This window comes from Patella vulgata, chromosome 1, assembly GCF_932274485.2.
Source record: "Patella vulgata chromosome 1, xgPatVulg1.2, whole genome shotgun sequence".
Classification (NCBI taxonomy): Eukaryota; Metazoa; Mollusca; class Gastropoda; family Patellidae; genus Patella; species Patella vulgata.
Genome location: NC_065879.2, coordinates 25,878,894 through 25,906,493, shown reverse-complemented (window position 1 = coordinate 25,906,493; position 27,600 = coordinate 25,878,894). Strand labels below are relative to the sequence as shown.

Genomic DNA, 27,600 nt, shown 5'->3' with positions numbered 1-27,600 from the left:
AAGCTTACATCAGATAATTTATCAGGTTTGTGTTAAATTGTAGGCCTATGAAATTGATATATTTCTAACTGATTTAATGCTCAAAACATAATCATAAATATTCATTCATTAAATAAATTATTCAGTGAAATTTAATTGTGTTTAAACTTTATTTTACAAGCAGACTTTACAAGACTATGGTAAGTGAATAATTTTATTGATTGGTGTTTGTGTCATAGCATGCTGGTATATTGAGCTTGAAATGTATAAATAGTGCAGGTGGATAGTGATATCAGTGTTGTAGTTGTTTTATTTGCATGTTATTTATTGGATAAACATTTATTAAATGTTCATGTAGATCAGATTTAAAGGGAAATACTGTCATAACTGTATGACAGAATTCATTAGTCTGAAATTTGACGATGTAAAATAATTGAGTAGCCATAATTTATGTAAAGTATGTCTGTATTTAGAAGGCAAACCAAACAATCAATATTTATTTGGCATTGGGCCTTTAAGTTTAATTAACGCGTTGATTAGATTATTAATAAGGTGTAGAAATTGTAATTATTATGCATGCATGCACAAGATATGTAATGATTTTTTAAATACCCACCTTCCAGATTTATGTCCCTTTGTTACTAGAGCTTTATAGGCTGCAATTTATATTAAGCTACCTTTCTGAAATTTTTGTCCCTTTGTTACTAAGTCATTAAAGGCTGAAATTGTTAAAGATACATTCTCACAAATATATTTATCAGGTGGTTATTTCCAATAATACTTAAATACTGGATTACCCCAAAAACACCCATGGGGTAAGCACTGGGTAAAAATGTCAGAGTATCACTAATTGGCAACCCGATGGCTTATTGTCAGCCAGCTTGACAAAGGGAGCAGTTGTTATTTCTTAATCGAACATTGAGCATTTGGAACATTAAATGGTTTAAACGTACAACAGACATGGCTTCTAAAAATAGATTTTTTACAGCTTGGGGTATCTCCTCACGAATACAATATTTTGAGAGGAATCTGAAGCAAATTTTTGATAGATTAATCAGTTTGAATATGTTTTTGTCCAAATATATCATCAAATCACACAGTTTGTATGCAGGAAAGTATCTTTAAGCTATCTATTTGAAATTGTTACTTATAGACTGCAATTTTGAATTATTAAGCTACCTTTCTGAAATTTATATTGGTAGTCTATTATGAGATATTCCCCATATGAAATCTTGTTAGTACCTTAGTGGATTTAATTTAATCTGTTAAAATTTGTATATATAGATATATATGTTGTTGCCAGTTAAAAAAATTTACGCCAACATTTTTATGTGGTGGTATTAAGCTGTTGCTGCTCTCCATCCATCAGGTCCCAATTTTTATCTGATTTTGACGAAACTTGAAATATAGGTCCATTTTTTTTTCCTTTCGATATTGACATGTATCAGACCATAACTGCATAGATTATGGCTCCTAATTGTTTGAAAAATCACATTTTTAGCTTGTAGACACTCTAGAGGTCACAATTTTCATCTGATTTTGATGAAACTTGAAATGCATGTTTATAACCCAAAGATCTTGGTTCCAGTCGATATTTACTCATGTTGGATCGTAACTTTCTAAATTATGACCCTCGTTTGTACGAAAAATCACGTTTTTAGCTTGTGGTCCCCTCTAGAGTTCACATTTATTTTCCGTTTTAAGAAACGTTAGAATATATCACCGTTACACCGTAATGTCGGTTGAGTTCGAATTTCGTGAAATCGGACCAAAACTCCTTGTACACAAATAGTGTAAAAGTATGTAATACCAAGGTTGTGGACCCTCTAGAAGTCATAATTTTTATCCGATTTTGATGAAATTAAAAAAAAACCTTTATACCCCAAATATCTCAGTTCCTATCAATATTTGAGCATTTCAGACCATAAGTTCCTGGATTATGGCCCCTACTTGTAGAAAAATCGCTTTTTTCTTGCAAAATGTGGGTGTATCTTGCCTGGCAACCGCTGTTTTTTTTGTTGATTAACCAGATGTTCAGATGTTTTATTATACATGCACTAGATATTAGCTGTATATTTACATATGAATCATTATAAAGCACACACTTGAGGTAGGGCTGTCATATTATATTTACTGTATATCTGTGACTGTTTAGACTTTGTTTTGAGATTTGATATGCTCTGTCAGTATCTTATTGTAGCTTCTTGGTAAATGGTGGGGGCAGAGGGCATGAACGCTGACCTCAGGAGAGGTAGTTTTATTCTTCTAGTCATGATTGTTAAGACTTCGGTATATGCTCGAGCTTCACTATAATGAGTTCCCTGCATCATCTTCGGGGTGTCACTGAAAAACTGTTGGGTTCCATGGCAACGCTCTGTCTGAAAGTGAGGTCCCATGGTACATGTAGTATAATATATGAAACTTACCTGTCGGTCTACTATTAGCTTCACATTAGAACAGACACAAGCTGGTTGACCAACGCTTTAATTCCCATGTGGAAAATTTTAGTGAAAAACACTAAGTCTATTTCGAGAAGTTTGAGAAGTTCTGATTCCACTTCCATTTTCTTATTTAATAAAATTGAAAATGTTTATTTAGTCTTTGTGTGTATAAAAGATGTAAAACTTAGTTAACGAAATAGTACACAAATTTTTCACATTTTTTTTATCTGTCGTTCTGACCACAGAGACAGCACAGATTACATGTTGCTTTTATGGGTGTAGTAAACATTTTCCTTCATAAATGTACCGTCAGACATTTGTTGAAATAAACCATGTGCTTAAAGATAGAATATGTAAGAATTAGATAAAGAGCTGGCCGTTCTTGCTATAATAGTTCAAAAACAGATAATACAAAATGAATATATTGAAAATTACTTTATTTTGAGCCAAGTTATCACTTTAGTTTTGACAAGATGTGTTTATTAATTATGTATTATCGAAACCATGGTACTGGTATATCTGAGGCTTAGCCTTGCTTTAAATTAAATCAATAAATGACTGAACTGTTCTAATCTAGTTAAAATCTCGAGTATTGGGAGTTGATTATGGTTTTGTCATTATAATGAATATCTAATTAACAATTTATATAACATTAAAAGGCCTAAAGAAAGGCCTAAAGAAAGGCCTAAAGAAAGACCTGCAATAGGCAAATTTAGCTTTTCCATAATGTATCTTTATGGAAAGTACCGGGTAGTACAGTTGAAAAAACCATACCCACAAATGATTATAATAAGCTTTTTTAATTGACGCCATTCAGGACAGAGATCTATACTCAAAGTAGTAAGTTGTCTGTGTGCAGAATGGTATTGTCAAGTCCACACACCACACCATTTTAATTTTGAGCTCTTCAGAGTCTTGATAAATAGCCTACAGGGAACGATGGTTTGTTACTTCAATTTTCATGGTTATAAATTTGGTACCAGAAGATGGTGCGAAGAGCAATCAAATGTTTTTTGTATAACGATTCCTACTTTTTATTCCATAACCGAGCATGGTTGGAATGGCATCTGGTTTTAAACGTTTAAAACTAAGTGTAGCCCTAACAATTCACCACGCAAGTCCCACACACACTATGAAAATGATCAGAAAATGACGCTGAATTTAAATTGTCGATTTTGTGACCAGTACCAATTTAATGTTCCGCAAACAGAGAATTACTCTGTGCCTTATATCTGGATTTCTGGGTGGGATGGGGAATTTAAAAATAGGTCACTTATCGATTTTGTTGTCTTACTTTTAAACACCGAAACGCACATTCAAGTATGTCAACTATGAAGTTAATGCACTCTGACATCAGCAGTTTGTCGACGTAACTATTAATCTTAGTTATGATTGGTTGATAATTATAGATGATCCGGCACATGGCGCTGTCCATTGGTGACATTTATTAAATAAAATATGCCTTTTTGGTCTTTAAAATTAAATAGTTGATGCCAGTTGTGAGAGTGCTTATGTGGAGTTGCAGAAAGTTGCACATAGGCAAATGGCTTCAACTGACAATCGGGTCGATCCTTTTCAGTTGCATTCAGTTGAAACCAATTACTCCAAGTTTCTGAAATGCCAGTTGCTCAGCGTTATTAGGTTGGCATAAGCCTCGCTTTAGAGACAAACCTTTGGAATATTCTAGAGTAAAAAAGAACCACATTTTATATTTAATATCATTTATTATAAGATATTTATTTATTAACAGATGTTCATCAGAACAATCAATATATATATTTATTTCAGTGCTAAAAAGATGTTATTAATCAAATAAAACCTTAGTTAATACTAGTCAAAAGTATTTTAATGATATATCGTAATCAATGTGAACCAATATACATTGAAGGTGTGCAATATAATGGATAATATTGATTTTCTCACTACATATACTAATTTAATCAAGTTTTTAATGTCTTTTTACCAAAAGACCAAACTGAAGGAACAGAAATCAGATCTTGGGGGCTGCATTTTATATAATTATTGACATCCCGCATGTGTTATCCCTACAAATAACCTTATCTACTGTTTCAAGTAGACTTATGTTTTACATTGAGCATTAGCAATTTGAGCAGGTCGTCTGTCAGTAATCTAAAATCAACCAACAACATAATTTTTGACCAAATCTGGAGGCTAAAACCCACAACTGCAGAAAAGGTTAAGAGAGGAAATAACACAAAATGAAATTAAGAAAAAAAAGAATGGTATTAATAATTTGGAAGGACATATCTTTAAAAATATTTTAGTGTTAATACCAGTACCTTTAAACTTAGTTAGACGGCCAGTCAAATGCCTTGTCACTATCACTAAATACACCCAAAAAAGAAATTTTACTTCTGGAGGTGACCAGGTGGTAATTTGCCATGCAAATCATTTTACTGGATTAGAGACTGTCATGATTAATCAATAACATTTAATTAAAAATTCATATTGGAATAAATGACATTGATTTTTATACATCTACAAATGTAGATGATATTAATTTGATTGATATCTTTTTTATTGAAATATTAGTGAACATTTAAATAAGAGAAGCATTATTTCAAGTATATACCCATAAAATTCATATTAGTTTTTTTTTTCCTTTTCCATCGAGAAAGAACTAGGGTTGAAACTACTTGAAACATCCATACTTCTCACTGGGTCAATTTGGGACGAACATGTGAGTACTTGGAAAAAACCTTTGCAACCTTACTCTCCTTGTCATGGGCAAGCGTGGGATCAAACCCATGACTTGCATTAGATCTTTTGGCCACGCATTACACTAAATGTTATCGACTAACATCATCAGGAAAAAAAATGTTTGGTGCTAAACAGCTATTAAACAGAAAAGACAACGAAAGTATGACAATAAATATTAGCTATATCAACTGGCCAAATAAATGAGCACTCAGCACTACATTTATTATTATTATACATATAATACCATAGGGTGATGAATTGGACTTGGATTTCAGAAGCCAGCTAGCTGCTATATTTCATTGATATTTAACATTTAGTTTGTGTCATGAAGGTGAAAATGAGGTCAAGAATCCTACTATTTTATCCTACATTCTTTTTATAACCCGAACTAAGAAATTGAGTGAACCAGGATGTGCGGCTAACCCATATACCAGTATTTATTTATGTCCTTTATGTTACTTATCGCTTCTAATTTTCATTTTAAGAGTTGCTCTGTCTTTGTCAGTCTACCCTATCATTGAATTCTTGTCTTACATGACCTGCGTTTTATGCTCCCTCATGTAAAAAACCATGTATAGGCCTACATGTACACGTACATAATATTTCTGCCCGTCTGCTCACAATTTCTTATGAACAATCAGCAATCAAAAACTTTACAGGGATCTATGATTTGGTCTAGAAAAATGATATGAAATTATTTTAAAAGAACAATCCACACCTTTCTAAAAATGCTTGTCGGCAGAATGGGTTCTTTGAAGTTGAACTCCAAGCTATATGTTAACTAAACTTTAAAGGACAATATTGGTGTCAGTCATTATTACATATTTTTTGAATTGTCAGATATCCTCTCATCGTCTCATATAACAACTTTTCATCTTCAAGTGAAGTATCAGTGAAATGAAATTCAATCGTTTGTCTGTTATCGCTCGTTACTTCAGGCAGTTATATAGAAGGACAACTTGTGTTTGTCATGTTTGACGTCACTTCCCGTTTCTTCACGTGCTTGTTACAAATCTCCCGTAGCAATGATCTCTGTGTTAAAATTATATTTGGGATGTATTTAACTAGTTCTATCACATATGTAATAATGACTGACACCAATATTGTCCTTTAAAGTTTAGTTAACATATAGCTTGGAGTTCAACTTCAAAGAACCCATTCTGCCGACAAGCTCTATCACATATTTTATAATGACTGACACAATATTGTCCTTCAATCATTTCATTTAGTAGGTAATTTGCCTAATACCAGGCATTTTTTTTATGGCCCCAGCTCAACAAACTATTAGTCATCATATTTTATAGGATTAAATATTACCTACGCAATCTTTATCCTTCACATACATTTCCCCTTGTGAGAGGATATTTTAACTTTAAACCACAGATTTTAAATAAAACCCTGACATTGTTTTGTTAAGATGGGTTGTTTTGTTTTTTTTAAAGTCTGGAGTTTCTAATGGGCACATAGGTAAATTGTCGTTTCTTGAAAGATTTTTAGCCAGTGTTATAATACAAAACATGAAATATAAATATGAAGTCTAAAGCCCACCACAGACCGACCAACATTTGTTGGCATCTAACAAAACAAATGTTTTATACCGTTTTTAAACTTTCCACAAACAAAGGATTTATAACCCAAACATTACATGGTCACAAAATGGTGACTACAGCCAATTCTGCACCACATGATTCCAACAAATGTTAGTCGGTCTGCGATGGGCTTAAGCTTATACATTTTAATTAGCTTTAAAATGTTGTAAAATTAAGGTTAGCTTTTACTGTGTAAAGTTTTTAGTGGGCTCTCATTACATCATTAAAACTAAACTAAAACATTTATATTGACTGAAATACAAACAGTTAAACATGTATGGCTTAATCAGCTTATAAATCCTGTTGTCCTTTTCTGTTATTTTGTATTATAAAGTTACCAGGTATCTTGATTTGTTAAGTTAAATGACATGAAATTGACAGCTCTTGTTTACAGTGTGAATGAAAATGTCAAATATGCTTTTAAAATAGGACTTCCATGCTAGGTATTATCACCATCATGTTCTTTCCTGTTTCTAGTCCCAAATTTTCCTCATTTCACCATTTCTTTCCTGTTCCATGTTAGTTACAATTACCATGGCAAATGTGGTATTAGGGGTGCTGTCAGGGATTGCAGCAAATCTGTCAAGTCTACAATACTTGCCATTTAAGTTATGCATTTTGTTAAGCTGTTTCCTGTGAGTTAAGGGGAGGCCTATTATTAAGTTTACATAAAGTAAAATTTCAAGGAATAGTTAATTTTTGAAAGATGCACTACCATGAAGATCATTTCATATATCAATTTTATATGCTTTCCTTTTGTAAAACGACAAGCACATTTATATATATATCAATTTAAATGATGGTTTGGTGAACCAGTGTACCACGATTTTTTCCATAAGAAAATCGATAACCAGAATTTTTTTTTCAATTTGCGGTTCACTGTATTATATTTTATACTGTATCGCAATATTTATTCAATTAATTAGACGGTAGGACATATAGAAATTACCTATCGGTTCAGTGTAAAGAAAAATCCCACTAGAATAATATCAGGGCCATCCAGGCTTAATTCATATCATTACAAAAACTGACCTACTAATTTTGTGGGGGCGGAGTTGGATGGCCGAATGGTTAGCACGCACACGCAGTATCATAAGGCCTGTCATTGAGTCAACTGGCGTGGTTTCGAATCCCTGGTTGTACGTGACAAGAAGTAGGCTCTCCTGTCCAACCTCGTGGGTTTTCTCTGGGTCCTCCAGTTTCCTCCCACTGCTAAAGACCCCTACGCGCAAGCGAATTATTGAAATAAAATTAAACCATGTGTTAGTCCCAAAATGACCTAGTTTGTGTCAAGTGTACGTTAAACCCCATTTCTCTCTCTCTCTCTCTCACTAATTTTGTGAAAAAACTGACCTACTAATCTTGTGCAAAATACGACCCAGAAATTTGATAGTACAATATTTTCCATTGGACAAAATACCAGAAGCTATCAAATTTACACCAATTAAATCACATTAAATGGCCCTTACAAAAAGTGTTAAAATTTACCTTTTGGCGGTATTTTTCTTTTGACTATTATTATGTCAACGTACAGTAGTAATTACAGTGTGTGAAGCTGAGATCAAAAAACTACCTGCATCTTACCGATCAAAAGTGTGGAACCATTTGGGTTTTTCTGTTACCTGCTACGTAACAGCAACAGGAAAGTCAATAAAAAAATTTCAGTCTGCAAAATATATCATACCCAGTTACGGTATACAAGATTGTATTCATGTATGTGTACCTGACTTTTGTTTGACTTGACTTGTTTGCCTATGTGACCGTATGATTGAATACTTAATTTTGTATCAGAGATTGTGTATTTTGATTCAATTTGAGTAAAAAAAAGTGCCAAAAATATGGGCTAGATATTCATTTTATTTTATCTATTAATGAACAATATAACTATGAATCAATTTGGTCAATTTACATAGTAAAAGCGTGTATCGTTGTGCTAGTAAAATTGACGCCTGGTCAAAGCCGCAGATCACGGGGGGGGGGGGGGGGGGGGGGGGGGGCGCGTCCCCCCCTGGATTTTCACTGGGGGGGGATTTCATATGCCTCGTCCCCCCCCCCAGAAAAATGCATCGATAAAATTTCAAAAGTCTTATTTTCAGCCCGGGAAATGTAGCCTATATTTCCGAACATGCCGATGTACAATGCCCAGAAATGGTCTCAGATAGCATTTTGAGGCATCCTAATTTTAAAAAATCTTCCGGGGGAGGCACCAAGACCCCCGCTAAATGCGCGCCTGTAGCGCACGTGGCGTATGCCTTTGCCTGCCGTACTCTGTCATCGTCTCCCAAAACTTGAGTCCTATTTTCAGGGTGAGGATATTTCCCCTTGGTTCAAAAATGCCCGGTCTTTGATGTAACCCAGATCTAAGAATGATCTCTTCATGACCTCAGCATAAATTGAAACGAACGATTATAGAAATTTAATATTTTTAGAATTACACTCAACGAGTTTAAACTAAATATTTTATTGATAATTATATTATAATATGTTGGTATTTGATGACGGCCTGTCGGCGGAAATTATTCATTATGATGAAATAAAGAATATTCCTCATCCCTTATTTGTGTAGTTATTGATTATTCTAGCTCAAAAACGACAATTTATTCTCGGTACTTTCATCTCTGCAGAATGCTCAGAAATGGTCTCAGATAGCGTTTTCAGGCATCCTGCTTTCAAAATTTTCTGGGGGAGGACCCCCAAACCCCTCGCAGAACGGTTCGAGCCTGCGGCGCGTGATGTTTGTCAGGCTCCGCCCGCCACCTCCGTTCCCCCCCTAAAATTTAATAAGATCTGTGGCCATGCACGGGGCTGAAATTCGACAAGGTTTCAGTAGGGCGGTTCCTGAGCGTACAGGGCAAGTTAGTGTAACGAGACCTACGTTCAGAGCTGAACTAATAGACAAGTATCATTTAATCTCTATTAATATTACTTATTTCTGGCTAATTGTCTCTTTAAGTCTGTTGTATATGATGACCTACATGTAATGTATGGATTGTATATTGTATGTACATGTATGTATATGTTTGCTCTATAATTATTGTAGTAATATTTAAACAACATTTAACTTACTTACTTATATTATGACTACCATGTCTTTATTAAAGAGATTACTTTTTAAGTGTACCTGACATATTATGTACCTAACAGTATTATCCTATTTCTTTTTTACTACCAGTAAATATCATTCATAATATACTATTACTTATAAATATCTATTGATGATGACACACTATTGTCATATGACATGTACCAAGGATGACAATGTTTATTTGACCCTAAAGGAAAGGTCAGTTTGTTTATCTCTTTTTATGAGCTCTGTAAGCTCACTTTTTAATGTTTCCTTTTTGTTGTAATATTTTTCTATTATTCATTAATTTGGTGATAATTAGTTTTAACTGGTATTTTTGTATAGATCTGTTAAATACTTTTTAGGATTTGATATTTGACCTGATTGCAAGAGGGAAAAAACCCTTTAACCTGAGTACGCTTAAAGTTAAAGAGACATTATCAGTTATCACACTTCCCAAGGATTATTGATGATGTTTTCACATTTCATGAGTATTGTGTTGTGTTATATAATGGGATTAAATAGTCTTTGGTCAACACAACTTAGGTCATTTTAAGATTAAAGAGCCTAGTAATGCAAATTTTGAATAGTGATTAACCATATGTTAGTCCCATAATGACTTACTTTGAGTGGATGTCAAACCCTGGTTTAGCCAACACTAGAGCTTGAATCTGGGATATATAGTTAACTGTCTCTTTGTAATATTTACATTTTAATTGTATGTTTGTGTATACGATGTGGTCAGTTTATAGTGTCATTATAAATAAGTAGATTGTAAAATACATTGTTTACAGGCCGGAGATAAAATTGTAACTTTTTGATTTACATGTACTTAACCAACCTACATTGATAGAAATGATTACACTAATGACTTGTTGCCTCACGTCTCAAGATGAACACTGTTTCAACTTGAGCAGATCCAAAATTTCATATTAATGGGTGTTAAAGGCATCCTTCAATTCAAGGACTAAATCTTCATTAGAACAAGAGGAGGCCCTGTCATCTTTCAGAGTGTGTGGAGTCAGAGGATATTTCGAAGGTGGTTTATAGCTCATTTTTCTTCTTTTGTAATTTTCATGGGTTAATGTTTTTCAGGTAATGTTTTTATAATTTCACCCCTCAATTCCCTCTTAATCTGTTCAGAATTCAAGATAGAAGGTCCATCGGCCTTTTGAATATTAATAGCTACATATATTTAAAGAAAACCGGTAATTGACTCTATTTAAGGTTTGGTCTGTGTTTAAAGATTTTTATTTGGTTATTTTCTTGAGGTATGTGGTACTTTTTTCAATGAATTTTTAAGTGTTGTATTTATTTTTAACTATAATTCACATTTTGGGTGTGATTTTTTGGAACAAACCTTAAAATTGTTTAGCAATCACAAGAGATAGTTACAAAAAAATTTCAGTCCGATATTTTATTTATATGAGATTAAATAAGTAGGCCTACATTCTTTTTGGGTGGGGAAAGTCACAATGGTTTCTAGCCAAGGCAGAAGATTGAAATTATTCAACTACTACGATGTCTGTTTGGGATTAAAGAAAGGATATTCTTTTCTATTTTGTAAAGTCACAATGGTTTTTATATGCCCACATTTTCATGTGGACGTACATTGTCGTCGCCCCTGTCCATCCATGTGTCCGTCCGTTCACATTTTGTTTGTGGACACTCTCTACAGGTCACAATTTTTATCCAATTTTAACAAAACTTGAAATATAGGTATATCTCCCAAAGCTCTCGGTTTCTTTCGAAATAGGCATGTATCGGACTGTAACTTAATGGATTTTGACCCCTGTTTGTATTAAAAATCACATTTTTAGCTCCTGGACACTCTAGAGGTCACAATTGTTATCAGATTTTGATGAAACTTGAAAAGAGTAGTCTGTAGCACCGCTGTTCGGACAAAATTTACCTCATAGCACACTGTATGGCATATGCCTATCTTCATTAGCAGGGTCGGCGCAGAACAGTAGGACGTTAAACCCCATTTCATTTCATTTCAGTTCATTTCTGTTTTAAAGGTAAACAACTTTCAAATCGTTATTTTGTTCAAGATAAGAATTTCAGATCCGCGGAAAATAAATTGAATTTGTTCAGAGTTAAACCTTAAAATTTACTTAGTGTTGTTCAGGAATGTTGTTAGTAGGTTAACTATATTTGATTTCTAGTTCATATACCGGTAAGCTTGTCTAAATAGCACACACCTCTTCCCTTTTCGCTGTTCACTGTCAAGGCTTATTGTATGTAATGTTATCTGTTATAGAATTCTTGTTCATACTAGTCAGTGACTGATGTAATTTTTTAAAACAGACAATGTTCACATACTTGTGTGCAACGTCACTGAAGTAAGGGTCTGTAGAGAATGTTCACATTGTGAATTTGATCGCTGTACGTGTACCCTCATGTATGAACATTTTATTCAGTGAGATTGAGTTAAACTGTTATGATTATTTAAATAGTGGCCGATGATTTAAACTATACATTTTGTGTAAACTTGTGTAAAGTTTCATAATGGTGTATGCTCATGTATGAACAATTTATTCAGTGAGAGTCAAACTGTTATGATTATTTGAACAGTGACTGATGATTTAAACTGCATATATTTTGTGTCAACTTGAAGTTGTCAAGTCTCCAGAAAGTGTAGGGTGTCTTGCTGTATGATATTGAGTTAAAGATTAACTGTCTTGAAACAAGAAGAAACATGGTAATATGTTATTTGTTTATGTGGCTTGGGTATTTTTGACTCATTTGGGAATAATGTTGTTTTGAGACAGGACAAATGTTGTTTAATGTTCCCTTACACACTTAATTTTGGCTCTTTTGAAACTGTATTTCAATCCATAATTCTACCAAAATTGAAAATTAGGATAATATATGTACATGTACTTCTTTTATTTTCAGAAGTTAAGAATTAACTTTGGCAAATTTGAAACTCGAGAGTAGTCTAGAGTGTTTCAATTCATCATTCCTACAAACATGAAACATTTGGGATAATATGTAGCCTAATTTTTATACGCCCACATTTTCATGTGGACGTATATTGTCATCGCCCCTGTCCATCCGTATGTTTGTCCATTCACATTGTGTTTGTGGACATTAAACATTTTATCCGATTTTGATTAAACTTGAGATATAGGTTTATATCCCAAAGATCTCGGTCCTTTCAATATTGGCGTGTAACTTAATGGATTATGGCCCCGGATTGTACGAAAAGTCACATTTTTAGCTTGTGAACACTATTGATGTCACAATTTTTAACCGATTTTGATGAAATTTGCAATGTATGTTTATAACCCAAAGATCATATCATTATGATATCAATGCAAAGTAATACTATATGCCTCATTTTAAATGAGTTGAGTATTCATCAACATTTTATGCCAGCTGTTGACTCTAGTTGTATTGTCTTCCTTTAATATAAAGTTATAGTTATCTATAATTTTTTGGTTGAATAACTGAACTTAATAAATCTTATCTTCAAAAATACTAACATTTGGTTTTACACTAGTTGAATTCTTAATCTTAATTATTATTCCTCAAAACTGGGTTACTTCACATGACACATAAATAAATCATGAGTGTTAGCACAGGTTTTGTTGAATATTCATGATTTGGGGGAGGAGGGATCAGGGAGTAAACAGTAATTTCGGGCATACAAAAAAATCGACATGATTAAACCCCTTCAATTCTTACTGATGATTGTGACATGTAGTACTCTTATATGGTTATAAAAATTAAGGAAATCAGAATTTTCAAAAAAATGTTACAGGCGAAGGGATGCATGGCATAGATTATATTATTGGATTCAATAGCGAGATAGGATTACTATGTCTAACACTTTATCAACAGGATTTTGCATGAATTAAAAAAAACGATCTCCCATTATGACCACACATTGGTTCAATGTAGTATGTACATATATATCTTTAACATGCTTGAGTGAACAAATTTTGCTTGGAGCAAAATTTTATTGGTAGTCAACAAAGGGACGGGGATTTTATATCTTGATGATTGTCACAATAAATCTCGAAATTTATGAACACAAATCATTTATTTTCTAACTTTTGGATGTGTTAACCCTCAAGTAAGTATAATTAGGATTTGGTCAGAATTGTTTTGATGTGTAAACCCTCAATTAAGTATTAGAATTAGATCTGAATTTTCTTTTATTTCTTGTTGAATTTAAGATATCATATGTCATTTATTTCATACCTTTAACTTAAGCCTACTAGTATAGTGTAAGTAGGTTACTCTCTGACTTCAGTCCTATTTTGAATTTAGATTTCATGTAAATTGTGAACAAAAACACTGAAAGACACAGACAATCTAAAATGTCTCTAACTCGATATCATCCAAAGTTTTTGACATTGAAAACACAAATTATTTGTCAATTTACATCAACATTGATGTTGTGATCTTACCAAGAAAAGATGGGCTTCTGATATCCAATATTTAAGACAAAAAAAACATTTTACCATTGGTACACAAATCATGCACCATAAGCGCTATTTGTAACAAGGGACTCGAAGAACAAGACTAGACATATTCCACAAATTGTGTCAAACAGTGACTTCATATTCTTATCTTGACAGTATGTGCAATAAATATTATCGGTGTAGACTGGAATAACCAGACGCTATAGATTGCCATTTGATTGAGTCCTCTGGCATATTTCGCCGAACATAAATGATACGAAATTTCTAGGTCCCAAATATGAAAGATTTAGCTCCTTTAAAGTGAGTTTCAAAGCCCTTCATGATGACTTAAACATACAGTTTACAAAGTACCAGAATAAAACATTTTCCTGGTTTAAAGGCTCAATACCACTCTTGTTGTAACTGAATAATATATCCCAATCTTTATTCTGGTCAACAAATTGTACTATTTTACAATATTCCAATTAATTGATGATACAAATTTCATTTTAACACACCTTATTTAAAAATTTTGAAAAATTCAACATAATGGTTTGAAACGTCTAACGTAAACCTTTTCAAATGAAACTTCGATTTAAAAATATTTTCGAACCCTCTGGACAAGTAAAATAGGATGTAATGGATAATTTACACAACAGGTAGGACACTTAAACATCTAGTACTTAGATAGAGATATCATTTATTTTCTGGAGCTTTCAAGCCAGCAAGAGTGTTATTGTCCCTTTAAGTTCTTGTAGGATATCCATAAAAATAAAAAATATAGATTCTGATTTAAAAGTAGTAGTTTTTCTTTTACTTTGTGCAGGAGAACCACACCACAGAAAGCAACCATACAATAAACCTAAAGACACATGATGCGCATAGCAAATATGGCCGGCTGACTGTTTACAAAAAATGTCAATATTAGAACATTAAAGAAATTAATTTAGATCTCTTCAATTTGTAGAAATGAGGTAATCCATAATGCAAAGCCAAGAAACCTAGGGAAATAATCAATGGGGTTAGAAATATACAAGAAAAATTTTTACGACAAAATGAATCAATTACAATTCTATAATAGAGGGAAAACACACACAAAGTTAAAGATGTGTTCCATTATCTAAGAACAATCATGGGACCACTGAATAGGGTAATACAGCACTGAAAAATGATATGTTTTATAAAATCTGACTACCATTATTAATTATTAGGTAAAGTGTTTCATAACCCTGAATTGAATTGGACAAAATTATGAATAAGCTAATAATAATAATACAGGTGTATATGGTATGATCAACTTGATATGTGTTTTTATAGATGTTTTGTATTTGTTCATCTTGCTATGATAGTTCAAAAATAGATAATAAAAATGGAATATATTGAAAAGTTCATTAAAATTCCTTCATTCTGAGCGAAGTTATGAATATTTGGAGAAAAGCGCACCGGTAGTCTCAATTTTCATTGCTATAGTTATGATGATGAACAAAGTCTTGATTATCCATTTTTAAAATGAATTATTAAATGGCATTCATGTTTCAATCTGTTCAAAATCACCACCATCCAATGATCTAAAGAGTTGACGAAAGGTTTGTCATGTGAATAGATGTTTAATTAATAATTTATATAACATTTAATACTAAAAGAAAGATCTGCAATTAGCAGATTTAGCTCTTACATAATGGATCTTTAGTTAAAGGACTTCCTTTTTCATAATTTTTATTCAGTAAAGCACATTTCAGTATAAAAAAACCTTCTGATCTGGAAGGATCCGTTTCTTTTTCTTGGGAAGGCTAATGGCATGACAATGCCTGGCCTGGTGAATGTTTGCTCTATACGGCAAGAGTCTAAGTCAGGCACTCTGTAGAGTGGTTACAAGTACTATAAAGTATGTTTATCAACAACCGGATCATTCTGTAGAGTGATTGCAAGTACCGTAGAGTATGTTTATCAACAACCATATTGGTCTATAGTAATTACATGTACTGTAGTGTAAGTTTATCAACAATTGTATTAGATAGAGGCCTCAGCAAGCATCTTTACCCCAATGCTACCTTTTCCTGAAAATAAAAATCGAACAAGAATTAAACATTGTAGAGTGAGTGCAAGTACTGTAACACACATTTATCAGTCAGGGGCAAAAACTCTGTTACCACTTTTGTGAAAACACTCAAAGTCGAAGTCAAAAGGGACAATCTTTACAATCTATTAACTGTTCCTTAAAAAATTCATCGAAATAAGTTGAGTACTAAGTGTGGACCAATAACAGGGGCGATGACAATATACAACCACATTAATACGTGGGTCTATAAAAACAAGTGAAATAGGATTTTCCTGCTTCTTGACAGGATCATGCATTTCTTAAACTTGTTGTACCTGGTACTGTCATAGTTTCATGTAAAGGAATAAAAATCATTAGATATGAACATATTTTTCTTTTGTATTCGTGACATATTTTTATGCGTCCCACTTAAAGTGCTATTATTAAATTCTACATCAAATTGGAGTAGCAAATTGTCATAATTTGTCAGATTGCTATCCATTTTTAGCTATCGTGATTTGTCCTGTTGGGATCTTGTTATTAGTCACGATTAACAACATCTAGACAAGACAGCATTTATGCAACATCATATCAACAATATTTATTATCAGTGTTTTTAATCTATATTTTGACAGCACACAAAGTAAAGAATGAGGAAGATATATGATATGTACTCTTGGTTCTTTTTTGTTTCATTATTTGTTTGTCGGACATTTATTAGTTAAATGGACAATAAATTCATAAAATATAATATATTTTGTAATAAATCTGCCAAGTGTATATCTGTCTTACAAGACCCAACTACCAAAGGGGTCTGTATTTATGTAAAGGTAAAAACAAATAATTTAGTTATATTTTCATCAGGATTGAATTGAAAGTTGTTCCCTGACCCTTAGAGAAAAATGTTATTCTGTAATAATATATTGTGAAATATAAGTGCCATATACTAGTTATTATATGCGCACATTTTCATGTGGACATTCATGTTGACGTATATTGTCATCGCCCCTGAGGTCACAATTTTTGTCCAATTTTAATGAAATTTAAAATGTATGTTTATATTCCAAAGATCTGAGTTCCTTTCAATATTCGCGCACTTTTTGTACCCCGCCTTTTGAAGAAAGTAGCGGATTATCAAAATGGATCTTCTGTCTCTCCGTCCTTCTGTCGCTGTCTGTCGATCCGTCACACTCTTTGGGACACAATAATTGAGCTAGAATGTTCAAACTTGGTGTAGGTGTTTTTTAGGTGAAGACCTTGATTGAGTTCGAAGATGAGCATTTTCTGCTAAAGGTAAGCAGAGATAAGCAATAACTTTAGTTCTAATTAAGTGAGAGTGATGAAACTTGGTGTATAGTTTCATTACATCAATACCTTGAATAAGTTTGATAATGAGCAATTTTTGCTCAGGGTAAGCAGAGCGTTAAGAAATTTGATTGGTCAAGACTTTGGAACACAATAACTCTCCCTCAAATTGAGGTAAAATGTTCAAACTTGTTGTAGGCGTTCATTAGGTGAATGCCTTGATGGAGTTTGAAGATGAGCATTTTCTGCTTAGGCTAAGCAGAGATATGCAATTTGATTGGTTGATGCTTTGGGACACGATAACCTTTGTCATAATTTTAAGTGAGAGTGATGAAACTTGGTGTATAGTTTCATCACATCTATACCTTGACTAAGTTTGATAATGAGCATTTTCGGCTCAGGGTAAGCAAAGCGATAAGTAATTTGATTGGTAGAGACTTCGAAGCTTGACAACTTTAATTGAGTGATAGTGGTGAAACTTCGCGTATAGTTTCATTACATCAATACCTTAACAAAGTTTGATGCTGAGCATTTTCTGCTTAGACAAAGTAGAGACTTTATTCTGATTGGTCAAGACATCGGAACACAATTACTCTCCATATAATTGTGGTAGAATGTTCAATTTAGTGTAGGTATCTCACTGTCTATTATGTGAATGCCTTGACAGAGTTCAATCATGTGCATTTTCCACTAAAACGAAGCTGAAATAAGCAATTTGATTAGTTGAGACTTTGGAACACGATAACGTTGGAACTAATTCAGTAATTGGGTGAGAGCGATGAAACTCTTGAGTATAGATTCATTATATCAATACATTGACAAAGTAGCGATAAGCAATTTGATTGGTCAAGACTTTGATTACTCAATACTTTTGAAAATGATAAATGTGCAATTAATTAATATTTGTCATCTGTTTATTTTGGGATTTCGGCGGGGACATCAGCCTCACTGTTGGCTTTTGTAGCTTGTTCTGAAAACCTTGATTCTGCTTAGACTAAGTAAAGACAATCAGTTTGATTACTCAATACTTTTAAAACTGATACATGTGCAATTAATTAAAATTTGTCATCTGTTTATTTTGGGATTTCGGTGGGGGGACATCAGCCTCACTGTTAGCTTGTTTAACTTGTTCTCTTTCCATTTCTTGAAAAATTTGGGCATATCTTGCATGGCAACCACTGGATATTTTGGAATTGAGGCAGGAATATCAACCTCACCATTGGATTTTTTTTTTATTAGGCATTAGGATTTGCATAAGCAGTTTTAATTTGCATCCAACTTATGCAAATTAAATTTTATTTTCCATATATTTATGATATCTTATATAGAATTACTTTAAAAGTTTTTTATCTACGTATAGTAGAGGTCAAATGTGTATAAACCTATAAACTTTTATGGTTTCTATCTAGACTTTGAAAATGAAATAAAAAGGGGTTTAACGTTAATGTCCTACTTTTCTGCACCGACAAAGTTAGTGAACAAAGAATACTATTGAATTTCAGCAATTTCTGTCAATTACTTCTAGAATTATGATTCTTGTTTTACTTTGTTTAACCTTGTAAATGTGCGAACGACAAAAATTATCATCCGATCTGTTTGAATTTTATATGCATTATTTAAATTAGTAAAACGAAAAAGCCTACCAATTTCTGTAAATTACTTCAGAATTAAGGCCATTGTTTCAGTTTGTAGAACCTTGTAAACCTTTAAATTTCAAAAATTGTAATCTGATCAGTATGAAATTGTCTTAATGCCCCTCATTACCTACAAAAAAATAAATGTGCGACAACCCTTGTCGACTGCTCAAACGATTTAGGTGCTGTGGGCGTATGTTTTGTTGTCTGGCAACCTGTTTTGTTGTCTGGCAACCTATCTTTAAAATATTGCCGTTCTCTCTCCCATATTTTTTAACATTTTGGTAATCAAATTTTTTGCCTGTGAATAAGTGTATGTACATCTTCATCTATGCAAGTTTTGTTGTCTGGCAACCTATCTTTAAAATATTGCCGTTCTCTCTCCCATATTTTTTAACATTTTGGTAATCAAATTTTTTGCCTGTGAATAAGTGTATGTACATCTTCATCTATGCAAGTTTCAAATTAATTTAGTGTTGATATGCCATCATAAAAATATTAGCTTTGAACTTTTTGGTTATTAAATTTTTGTCTGTGAATAAGTTTATCTTATATGTATACTTTACTTCTGTCTGTATCTATCTCAGTTTCAGTTTAATAGTGTGTTTAATTGATTTGTATATATGTGACAGATGATTACCCATGATATATTATATAGGTATATTATATCTCCTCTGTCAGTCACGGGATATTGTTGTCGCATGTCAACCCACAGGTAGTTAGTAATAGATCAATGGGTCACACAGTTAAATAGGCAAGGATATATTCTTTACACACATAGGTGAATGCTCGCTCTCACTATACTAAAATATGAAGTGATAATAAGTATAAATTATAAAAGCCCTAGTATTTATAATAGATAACATCAACCAAATTGATCACACATATAAAGGTCGTGGTTTATAGCTATCTGCTATGGAAACTGAGATTACAAGTATCATGTTTTGCAAGCCTGATTCCCAGTTTTTAGGAGTAGCACCTGCAGGACCAACAGTGGAATTTGATGAAGAGTAGACAGAAACACTGCTATACCAGCAAAATTCTCCTCCCTATCACATTTGACCATATAAAAAATAAGTTTACTAAAATAAGTTTACTAGTAGTAGTATCAAAATGACAGAAATATTGTGGTGATCAAATGTTAATGCCAATCGTTTGATATTCTATCCCCAGTATCATCTAATAGACTTTTATCCTTTTGTATATTTTCAGGATCATCATCACCACCATCATTCTGTACCAGCAGTAATACCAGCTATGAACATGTCTAATATGAGCATGACCACAATGGCCAATATGGTGATGAATCATTCTGGTCATATGAATATGAACACAAGTATGAGTGACATGGGTGGTATGGATATGGGTCATGGTGGTATGGATATGGGTCATGGTGACCATGGTGACCATGGTATGCAACATGGCAATGTTTCCTGTAGTGGAGGAATGATGGTAAGTTGTCTCCTTTGTTTTGAGTTTTTAAAAATCTTAATTTGACAAGCTGGACTGTAATTATTTTTTTAAAGACTATATCAAGTTATCATTTCAAGCTGCATTGCCAGCATACCATCATAACAGAAAAAATTAGCCCACAGTTTGAGATATTGCATAAGATCTCAAACCAATAAGTTGTCTTTAGCAGTGGGATGAAACTGAAGGACACGTGACCCTACTCATTGTCATGTACAAGCAGGGAATCAAAACCACGCCACTTGACTGAATAATAGACCTTCTAATGCAAGGCGCACGTTACCCATTTGCCCCCCCCTCTAAAGGTTCATATGAGAAAAAGTAGTACTCATAAAATGGATTTGTACACAAGATGCGACGGAACTGTATATAACTTTATATTTCATTTCAGATGTTCTTTCATACAGGGAAATGTGAATATATCCTGTTTGAATCGTTGTACACACAAACAACTGGTCGTAAGTACAAAAATTATTTCTTTGGATCTTAATATCTTATTACATATTATCTTTTACATGCACACCATTGTGTACATGGGACCTCTCCTTTTTTGTACCATCCAAAAGACTTGACACTGTCCTTGTCAGGCCCTCCGTCCTGCACCAAATAGGAACAGCGCAGAAAATCCTGAGTAACTTTCTCTGCAAACATGGAGAGCAAACCCGGGACCTCCTGGTTAAACCCCATTTCCCTGTCTCACTGTGGATGAGGAAAATAATAAAATGTTGATGTTGTATACAGTATATTAGTCTCAAAAATATATACACATATATCACATAATCATACAATCTTCCCATGAATTGTATAAAAAATACATAATGTTACAACAAGCTTCAGGGAATTACCGGAATGCTAATTAAAATTTAAGACAGACGTAAGAGGGTTTCCTATCTAAATATATCGATAATGGAATGACTGATTTAGGAGTTTTAGCATTTCCTATTCAATAAATTTAATTTAAGGAAAAAATTCTCGTCTCAGTTTTATCTTCAATATTAACCTTTCCTTTTTTTTTTCTTAACAGATATCGTAGGTGCTGCCATTGCTGTGTTTTTTCTTGCAATTATATACGAAGGTTTAAAGTACGGTCGTGAAGTGTTAGTCCAGAGAACCACTTCCAAGAATAAATACATTACAACCACACTACCTAATGGTACCTCACAGGAAAATATTATTGTTGGTGGAACACAGACAGTTTCGTAAGTCTTTTATTTCCCCAGATTTCAACACACCAGAAATACAGTCTCTTATCTTTGTGAACTCATCAAATGAGAACTGGTATAAGGTGTTCTAGAAATGAAAACATGGGATTGGTCCCAAAAGAATACGAAAAAGCTTTTGTTGAAAAGATGCCATTTTTTTCAAATGAGCTCATAGGGAGTTCTCTCCCCTCTCACTAGCGACTGGTTTGGACCTGGCCCCTTGCTCATTCCAATCAGTCATATGTGGTTGATACCAAAGATCCATATTAGGCCGAATTCTCATCTTTGCTTGGGCTAAAACGGTCTATAAAATCAGACAATTGATAATCCTGCAATTAACATGTCAACAAAGTCTCCAATAAAATTTTTTAATTTTATAGTTCAGGCTCGAAACAGGCCAGAAACTGATAACTTATTTCTTTATGGTGCGGACTGCGAAGCCATATTTGCATATGTGTGAGTTGGATCCTGCACTGCGCAGCACAGCTATTTAAAATTTGGCCAATCAGCAGTCGCGCTTGCAGGGTTGCGATCAAGTGCTGTTTTTGTTTCGCACTGGACTAAATTGTCCCTCTTTTGTGTGGCCCCATCTCGAACATACTTGGATTTTTTCTTGAAAATTATACAGATCTCTGATAAAACTGACTTCCTTAACTCTTTTGAACTTTTGAAGTAGTAACAAGTAATGCACCATGATGTGATTTCTTTGGTGAGATCAATGAAGGACTAGGTGGTGAATGAGACAGAATAAGTACTAGGCTTAGTAGTAGGGGTTATGGACATAAAAGCCCTAAACCAAAACGGCTAAAGTATTTGGTCATTACGGTCAAACATTTTGGTCATAACTACATAACGGCCAAAAAATTTTAGTCATAATGGCCAAAAACAACATTTGTTATATTATATAGCATAATGTAAATATCCACATTTCGTAATAGATAATATTTACATACATTTATTTAACACATAAATTTAAATACACTGTAGACATTTATACTTAATACATTGTATAACATACATAATTTACATAGACATCTATTTAATATGGAGAACGGGGGAGTCCTCCAGTTTCCTCCCTCTGCTAAAGACCCTTACGCACAAGCGCATTCTTTAAATAGAAATGAACCATATGTTAGTCCCAAAATTACCTACTTTGTGTCAAGTGGTGTGAAGTACTTAATTAGGGATTATCCAATCGGTTGATTAATTAGTACTCCCCTCTTTCCTTTGAATGACAGCATGTAATTTTCTGGGTTGCAATGTGTTCCGTGGAGCTCGCCATTTTGTTTATCAACAATACAAGTGTATGTAGACAATAGTGTGATTGGTCGATAGTTGAAAAAACGATTGTGTGGCGCTGCGAACAACTTTGAATTCTGTCCAGTGACCTCATGTACTATGAATTTTACTATCAATAAATATCATCGCAGAACTATTAGATTTTTTGTTGAACATCACAGAAAATGATTATCACTATATTAACTAAACACTGATAAAATTTCTTCTAGACTTGAAGGAACGTAAAAAATTTTGCAACAAGAATTTGTGCACATGGAAAGCGGCCTGTATGTATTTTAGTTCTGTTGCGCAGCCATGTCAAAATTCCCCAGTGCATTCTGTAAATCTCTAAATAAATGATGTATTGTGTTTTTGAGAACTAGTTTTTGATTAATAATAACTTTCCTTTTTGATTTCAGAGCTCGGATGTTAAGTTGCAGTCATTTTGTCCAGACGCTTCTACACATGTTACAAGTATTCATAAGTTACTGCTTAATGTTGATTTTTATGACATATAATGCCTGGTTGTGCATAGCTATTATTTTAGGGGCTGGAGCAGGTTATTTCATATTTGGATGGAGAAGAGCTGTCATTGTTGACGTCAATGAACATTGTCACTGATCTGTACAAAATTATAAAATGTTAATTAATACCAGAAAAATCTTCATATTAATGAATATAATTTCCAAATTTATTATATTTACGTAATACAAATAGTACACAAATTAATTTATAATGCAAATACATATTTATACAGTGTTCAAACTTGAGTTAAATTTGTATATACTGCAAATACTTACTTATTGTTAAATATTTTGATACTAAAATATTTACAAACAATAATTAAACCGGTAAATTAAGAAAATTAGTGCTTCGAACTGATTTTTTAGTATTTATTATTCAGTGTCAATTTAGACTTATTTTTTGTACTGGTATACATTATTCGATGTCATGTAAACATAATGGTCCTTTATTAGTTTTCAGTGATATTGACCAATACATTGATTATTTAAACATTTGAATAGTAATTTGAATAGTAAAATCAGCGATGTTTCCACTGTAAATTAAGACTACTACAAAGTAGTACATACACCTAAGGCCTCAACAAGTACCTGTGAAAATGTAACTAGCATTAAAGCAATTCATGGTATATAGTTATATACGATTCAAGTGTATTTGATGGTCTGTGATATCACCTCGGTGAAAGCGGACCTTAAATAAACTAATTTCACACATAATGGTCCCACTCATTGATCCGATCCACTTAGATTCCATTTTCATCACCATTTTATCCACGGCACCAGCATGTGTATATATCTCTATTGGATAGTTCTTTATTAAAATGTTCAGCACAAAAACTTATATATCAGTGTCCATTGAAAAATATGAATATCAATCTGTGATTTATAAGTAGAAAGATATAGATATAAAAATAGTGTGTATATATATATATGTCACAGGCCTAGGAGATATTGCACAATATTGCCCCCAAGGCAATCGGTGAAAGATGAAGGCTTCTACAGTTGTTCTCCTTTCTGCTTATTCTATATGTCACAGTGTGATTTTAAGAGTTGCCTCTCAAATTTCTTACCAGCATTGTTATTGTACATAATTATATACTCATAATAAAAAGCCTTATGCTTACTACGTATGCATCATATAATTCATAAGATACTGTAAGACAAGAAATGTATTTGTTATGACATTAATGCACCCTGGGATTCAACATAATGCAGAAATTAATATGTCCAGCTGCGCTTTCCCTACTCATGTCTAAAATGGATGGCTTCTTGTAGTTTTAACATATAAATTATATTCCATTTAGAATTACCCGATCACTTTTGAGGAATGTTATGGTTGATGTAGTTATATATTTACATGATAACTACTCAGTATTTTATGTTTGAAAACAGAAATTAATGCAACTAGCACTAGGTTGCCTTTTAACGCTTTCATTTCTGGCTTACATAAATTTCTTGTTTTACAGTACATGTATTTAGATATATTTTAATAATAGTGTACAAACAATGGGAATTAAATAATATTGTAACAGGAATCATTTGGTTGTAATTTCTTTCTTTAAATGTACATAATTAAATACTCCATTGCTGTACACTGACATAATTATGCACCAATTGGACATATTATAAAGTGAGAACTATTTGTTGAATGATACTATTCTAATGATCTTTGATGGCTAAAAAGTGTTAATGTTTACTTGGTATATATATATTTAAACCAGGGCTTCTGACCAAAATTACCATGAAATAAATGAGTCGAAATGTCATTATCATTTTAATTTTTTGTTTTATCTTTATTTAAATTACTGTATATTATTAATGTAATTAGTAGATACATCTTGTTAGTTACAAGGAGTTGAAATGATATATAAGCATCATATAAAACTGTTGTTAATGTTTATTTAAGAAATTATATTTTAAAATCAAAACTATATTTATATCATTTTACTGATGAGTAAAAACATAATGATTTAATTTAGATATTGTATATATTCAGGTTTTAAAATTATCTGCTATTTGCTTCTATGAAGGACTATACTGGAATATTAATTATGACTGTCATGGGATATTTATGAATGACTGCCATGGATTTGATGACAGTCACTGATAATTTTTTAATGGCCATTGTTGGATATTCATTGAGGAAATGTCAATCAATTATGAAAATGCATGCCATAAGATAATAGATAGTGCCCCCACTAAATATCCATCAAACTATAAAGTATAATTATATCTTAAAACTTATCTGTAATTTTATTTACAAGAAAAGATAATAATGGTTCATCAATTGAAATTGTGATCAGGTTACTCATATTTGCAACTGAAAACAAAGTGGCCAATCTGTGATACAAATAAAAACACTGCAAAGACATATCTTCCAGGATTAGTACTATGTCCTTTAAAAATGTATGTCACTAGTTTATGAATGAGGGTGTAGATATTATTATTAATCGTAATAATGGTTCATGTTATTCATTTGTTATCAACTATTTTGTTTTAATTCAAATACCAGAACAGTAATCTTTCATCAACAAATAAAATTGTTTTAATTATCGGCAAATTGGTGAAAATACTGTTCAACTTTTTTGTGATAATTTCAAACTGATGATGTTGTATAGTGTAAAAGTCAGAAGGAAAAAAAAAATATGAAATGAAATTGTAATCTAATTTAGTTAGAATATTAGAATTGGTGTAGAGGGGTACAGATGTAACTACTCCCATTATTCTCCTAGATTTTGATTAAGATTTTTGACACAAATAAGCATCTATTAATCCAAGTGGAAAAAAGCCTAATACTTTAAATAAAACCTGGAATTATTGCATATTTGAAATTCATTTCCAACAACTTTCCTCATGCATTAAGATGTAGCTCAATCAATAGATTTGAGCATTTTAAAACAGCTGCTATGTCTTGAATGGATTTGCAATAATTTCATGTTTTGTTTTATAAGTGAATTACTGTACACCATTGTGGATAGTAAAATACTATAGAGAATGACAACGAGCAAAAGGAATATTACAACGATTAGTTAGTTACTGGAAATACATTGAATACCTTCTGCAAATATTCTCAACAAACACAACTCTGAATTTATTCTTACTAAAAAAGGCTATATGTATCATATCAATTAATGCATATTATAGATAAGCTTACTGTACATGTATAATAGAATATATGCATTATTGTAATAACCAAAAATAAATGTAATACATATTTTACTCATGTATAAAAACCTAATGAATATAATTATTTTCAGTATAAAATAGACAAAAAGTTTGTTTTTCATTTACTGTTATAAGTTCGAACCATCGATAAATCTTTGACTCTTGAAAGTAGCTGATTTAGTGTTGATGATAAATGCCCCCTGAAGCACTCTACACTTAAGGTCAAAAAGACTTGATGATCATGAAACAAGGATATGGATCAATCAAGTCCCAAGTTCCCACCCCTTTGAATACCGTAACCATTTTACCATGACAATAATTCTCCTTAGTAGTCCTTAGTTTGAGCCAGTGTCCGATATGTCTGACTCTTTCCCTATTATACATCATGGCTGTTTTGAATATTGATTGAGTGTGTGAGGGGGAAGGGATTGGAAAATTAGAACAGGTAGTTGTTTTTGTGTTATTTGTGAATGTGTATATTTCATTCACTACCCAAACGCCTATGATACATGACTGGCAGATAAATCTTTGGAAATGTAAATAATACAGATTATTTAATACATCAGAGTGTATTATTTAAGGTATTTCTGGCAAAAATTTCTCAAAAATACCGTACTTACTTTAGTACATGTGCATGTGTATTAATAGTTAATCAAAAAGGCACCACTTTTAATAGTAAGTGCAGCGGGGCTGCATACACATAATTTACACAAAAACAAATCCACGGACAAGACACAATACAGAAATCACAAACAAACAAACATATCAAATTAAGTAA

At 32.6% G+C, this 27,600-nt stretch overlaps 1 protein-coding gene across 1 annotated transcript; it reads left to right on the top strand.

Moving 5' to 3' along the window:
• The first annotated feature begins 163 nt into the window (after window positions 1-163).
• On the top strand, window positions 164-26,335 carry LOC126808620 (high affinity copper uptake protein 1). The gene is made up of 5 exons (XM_050533501.2): window positions 164-179; window positions 20,399-20,638; window positions 21,048-21,114; window positions 21,681-21,855; window positions 23,556-26,335. Exons 1-5 carry the CDS (start codon window positions 177-179, stop codon window positions 23,755-23,757), a joined length of 687 nt encoding a protein of 228 aa, XP_050389458.1. The 5' UTR covers window positions 164-176; the 3' UTR covers window positions 23,758-26,335.
• Window positions 26,336-27,600: the final 1,265 nt, after the last annotated feature.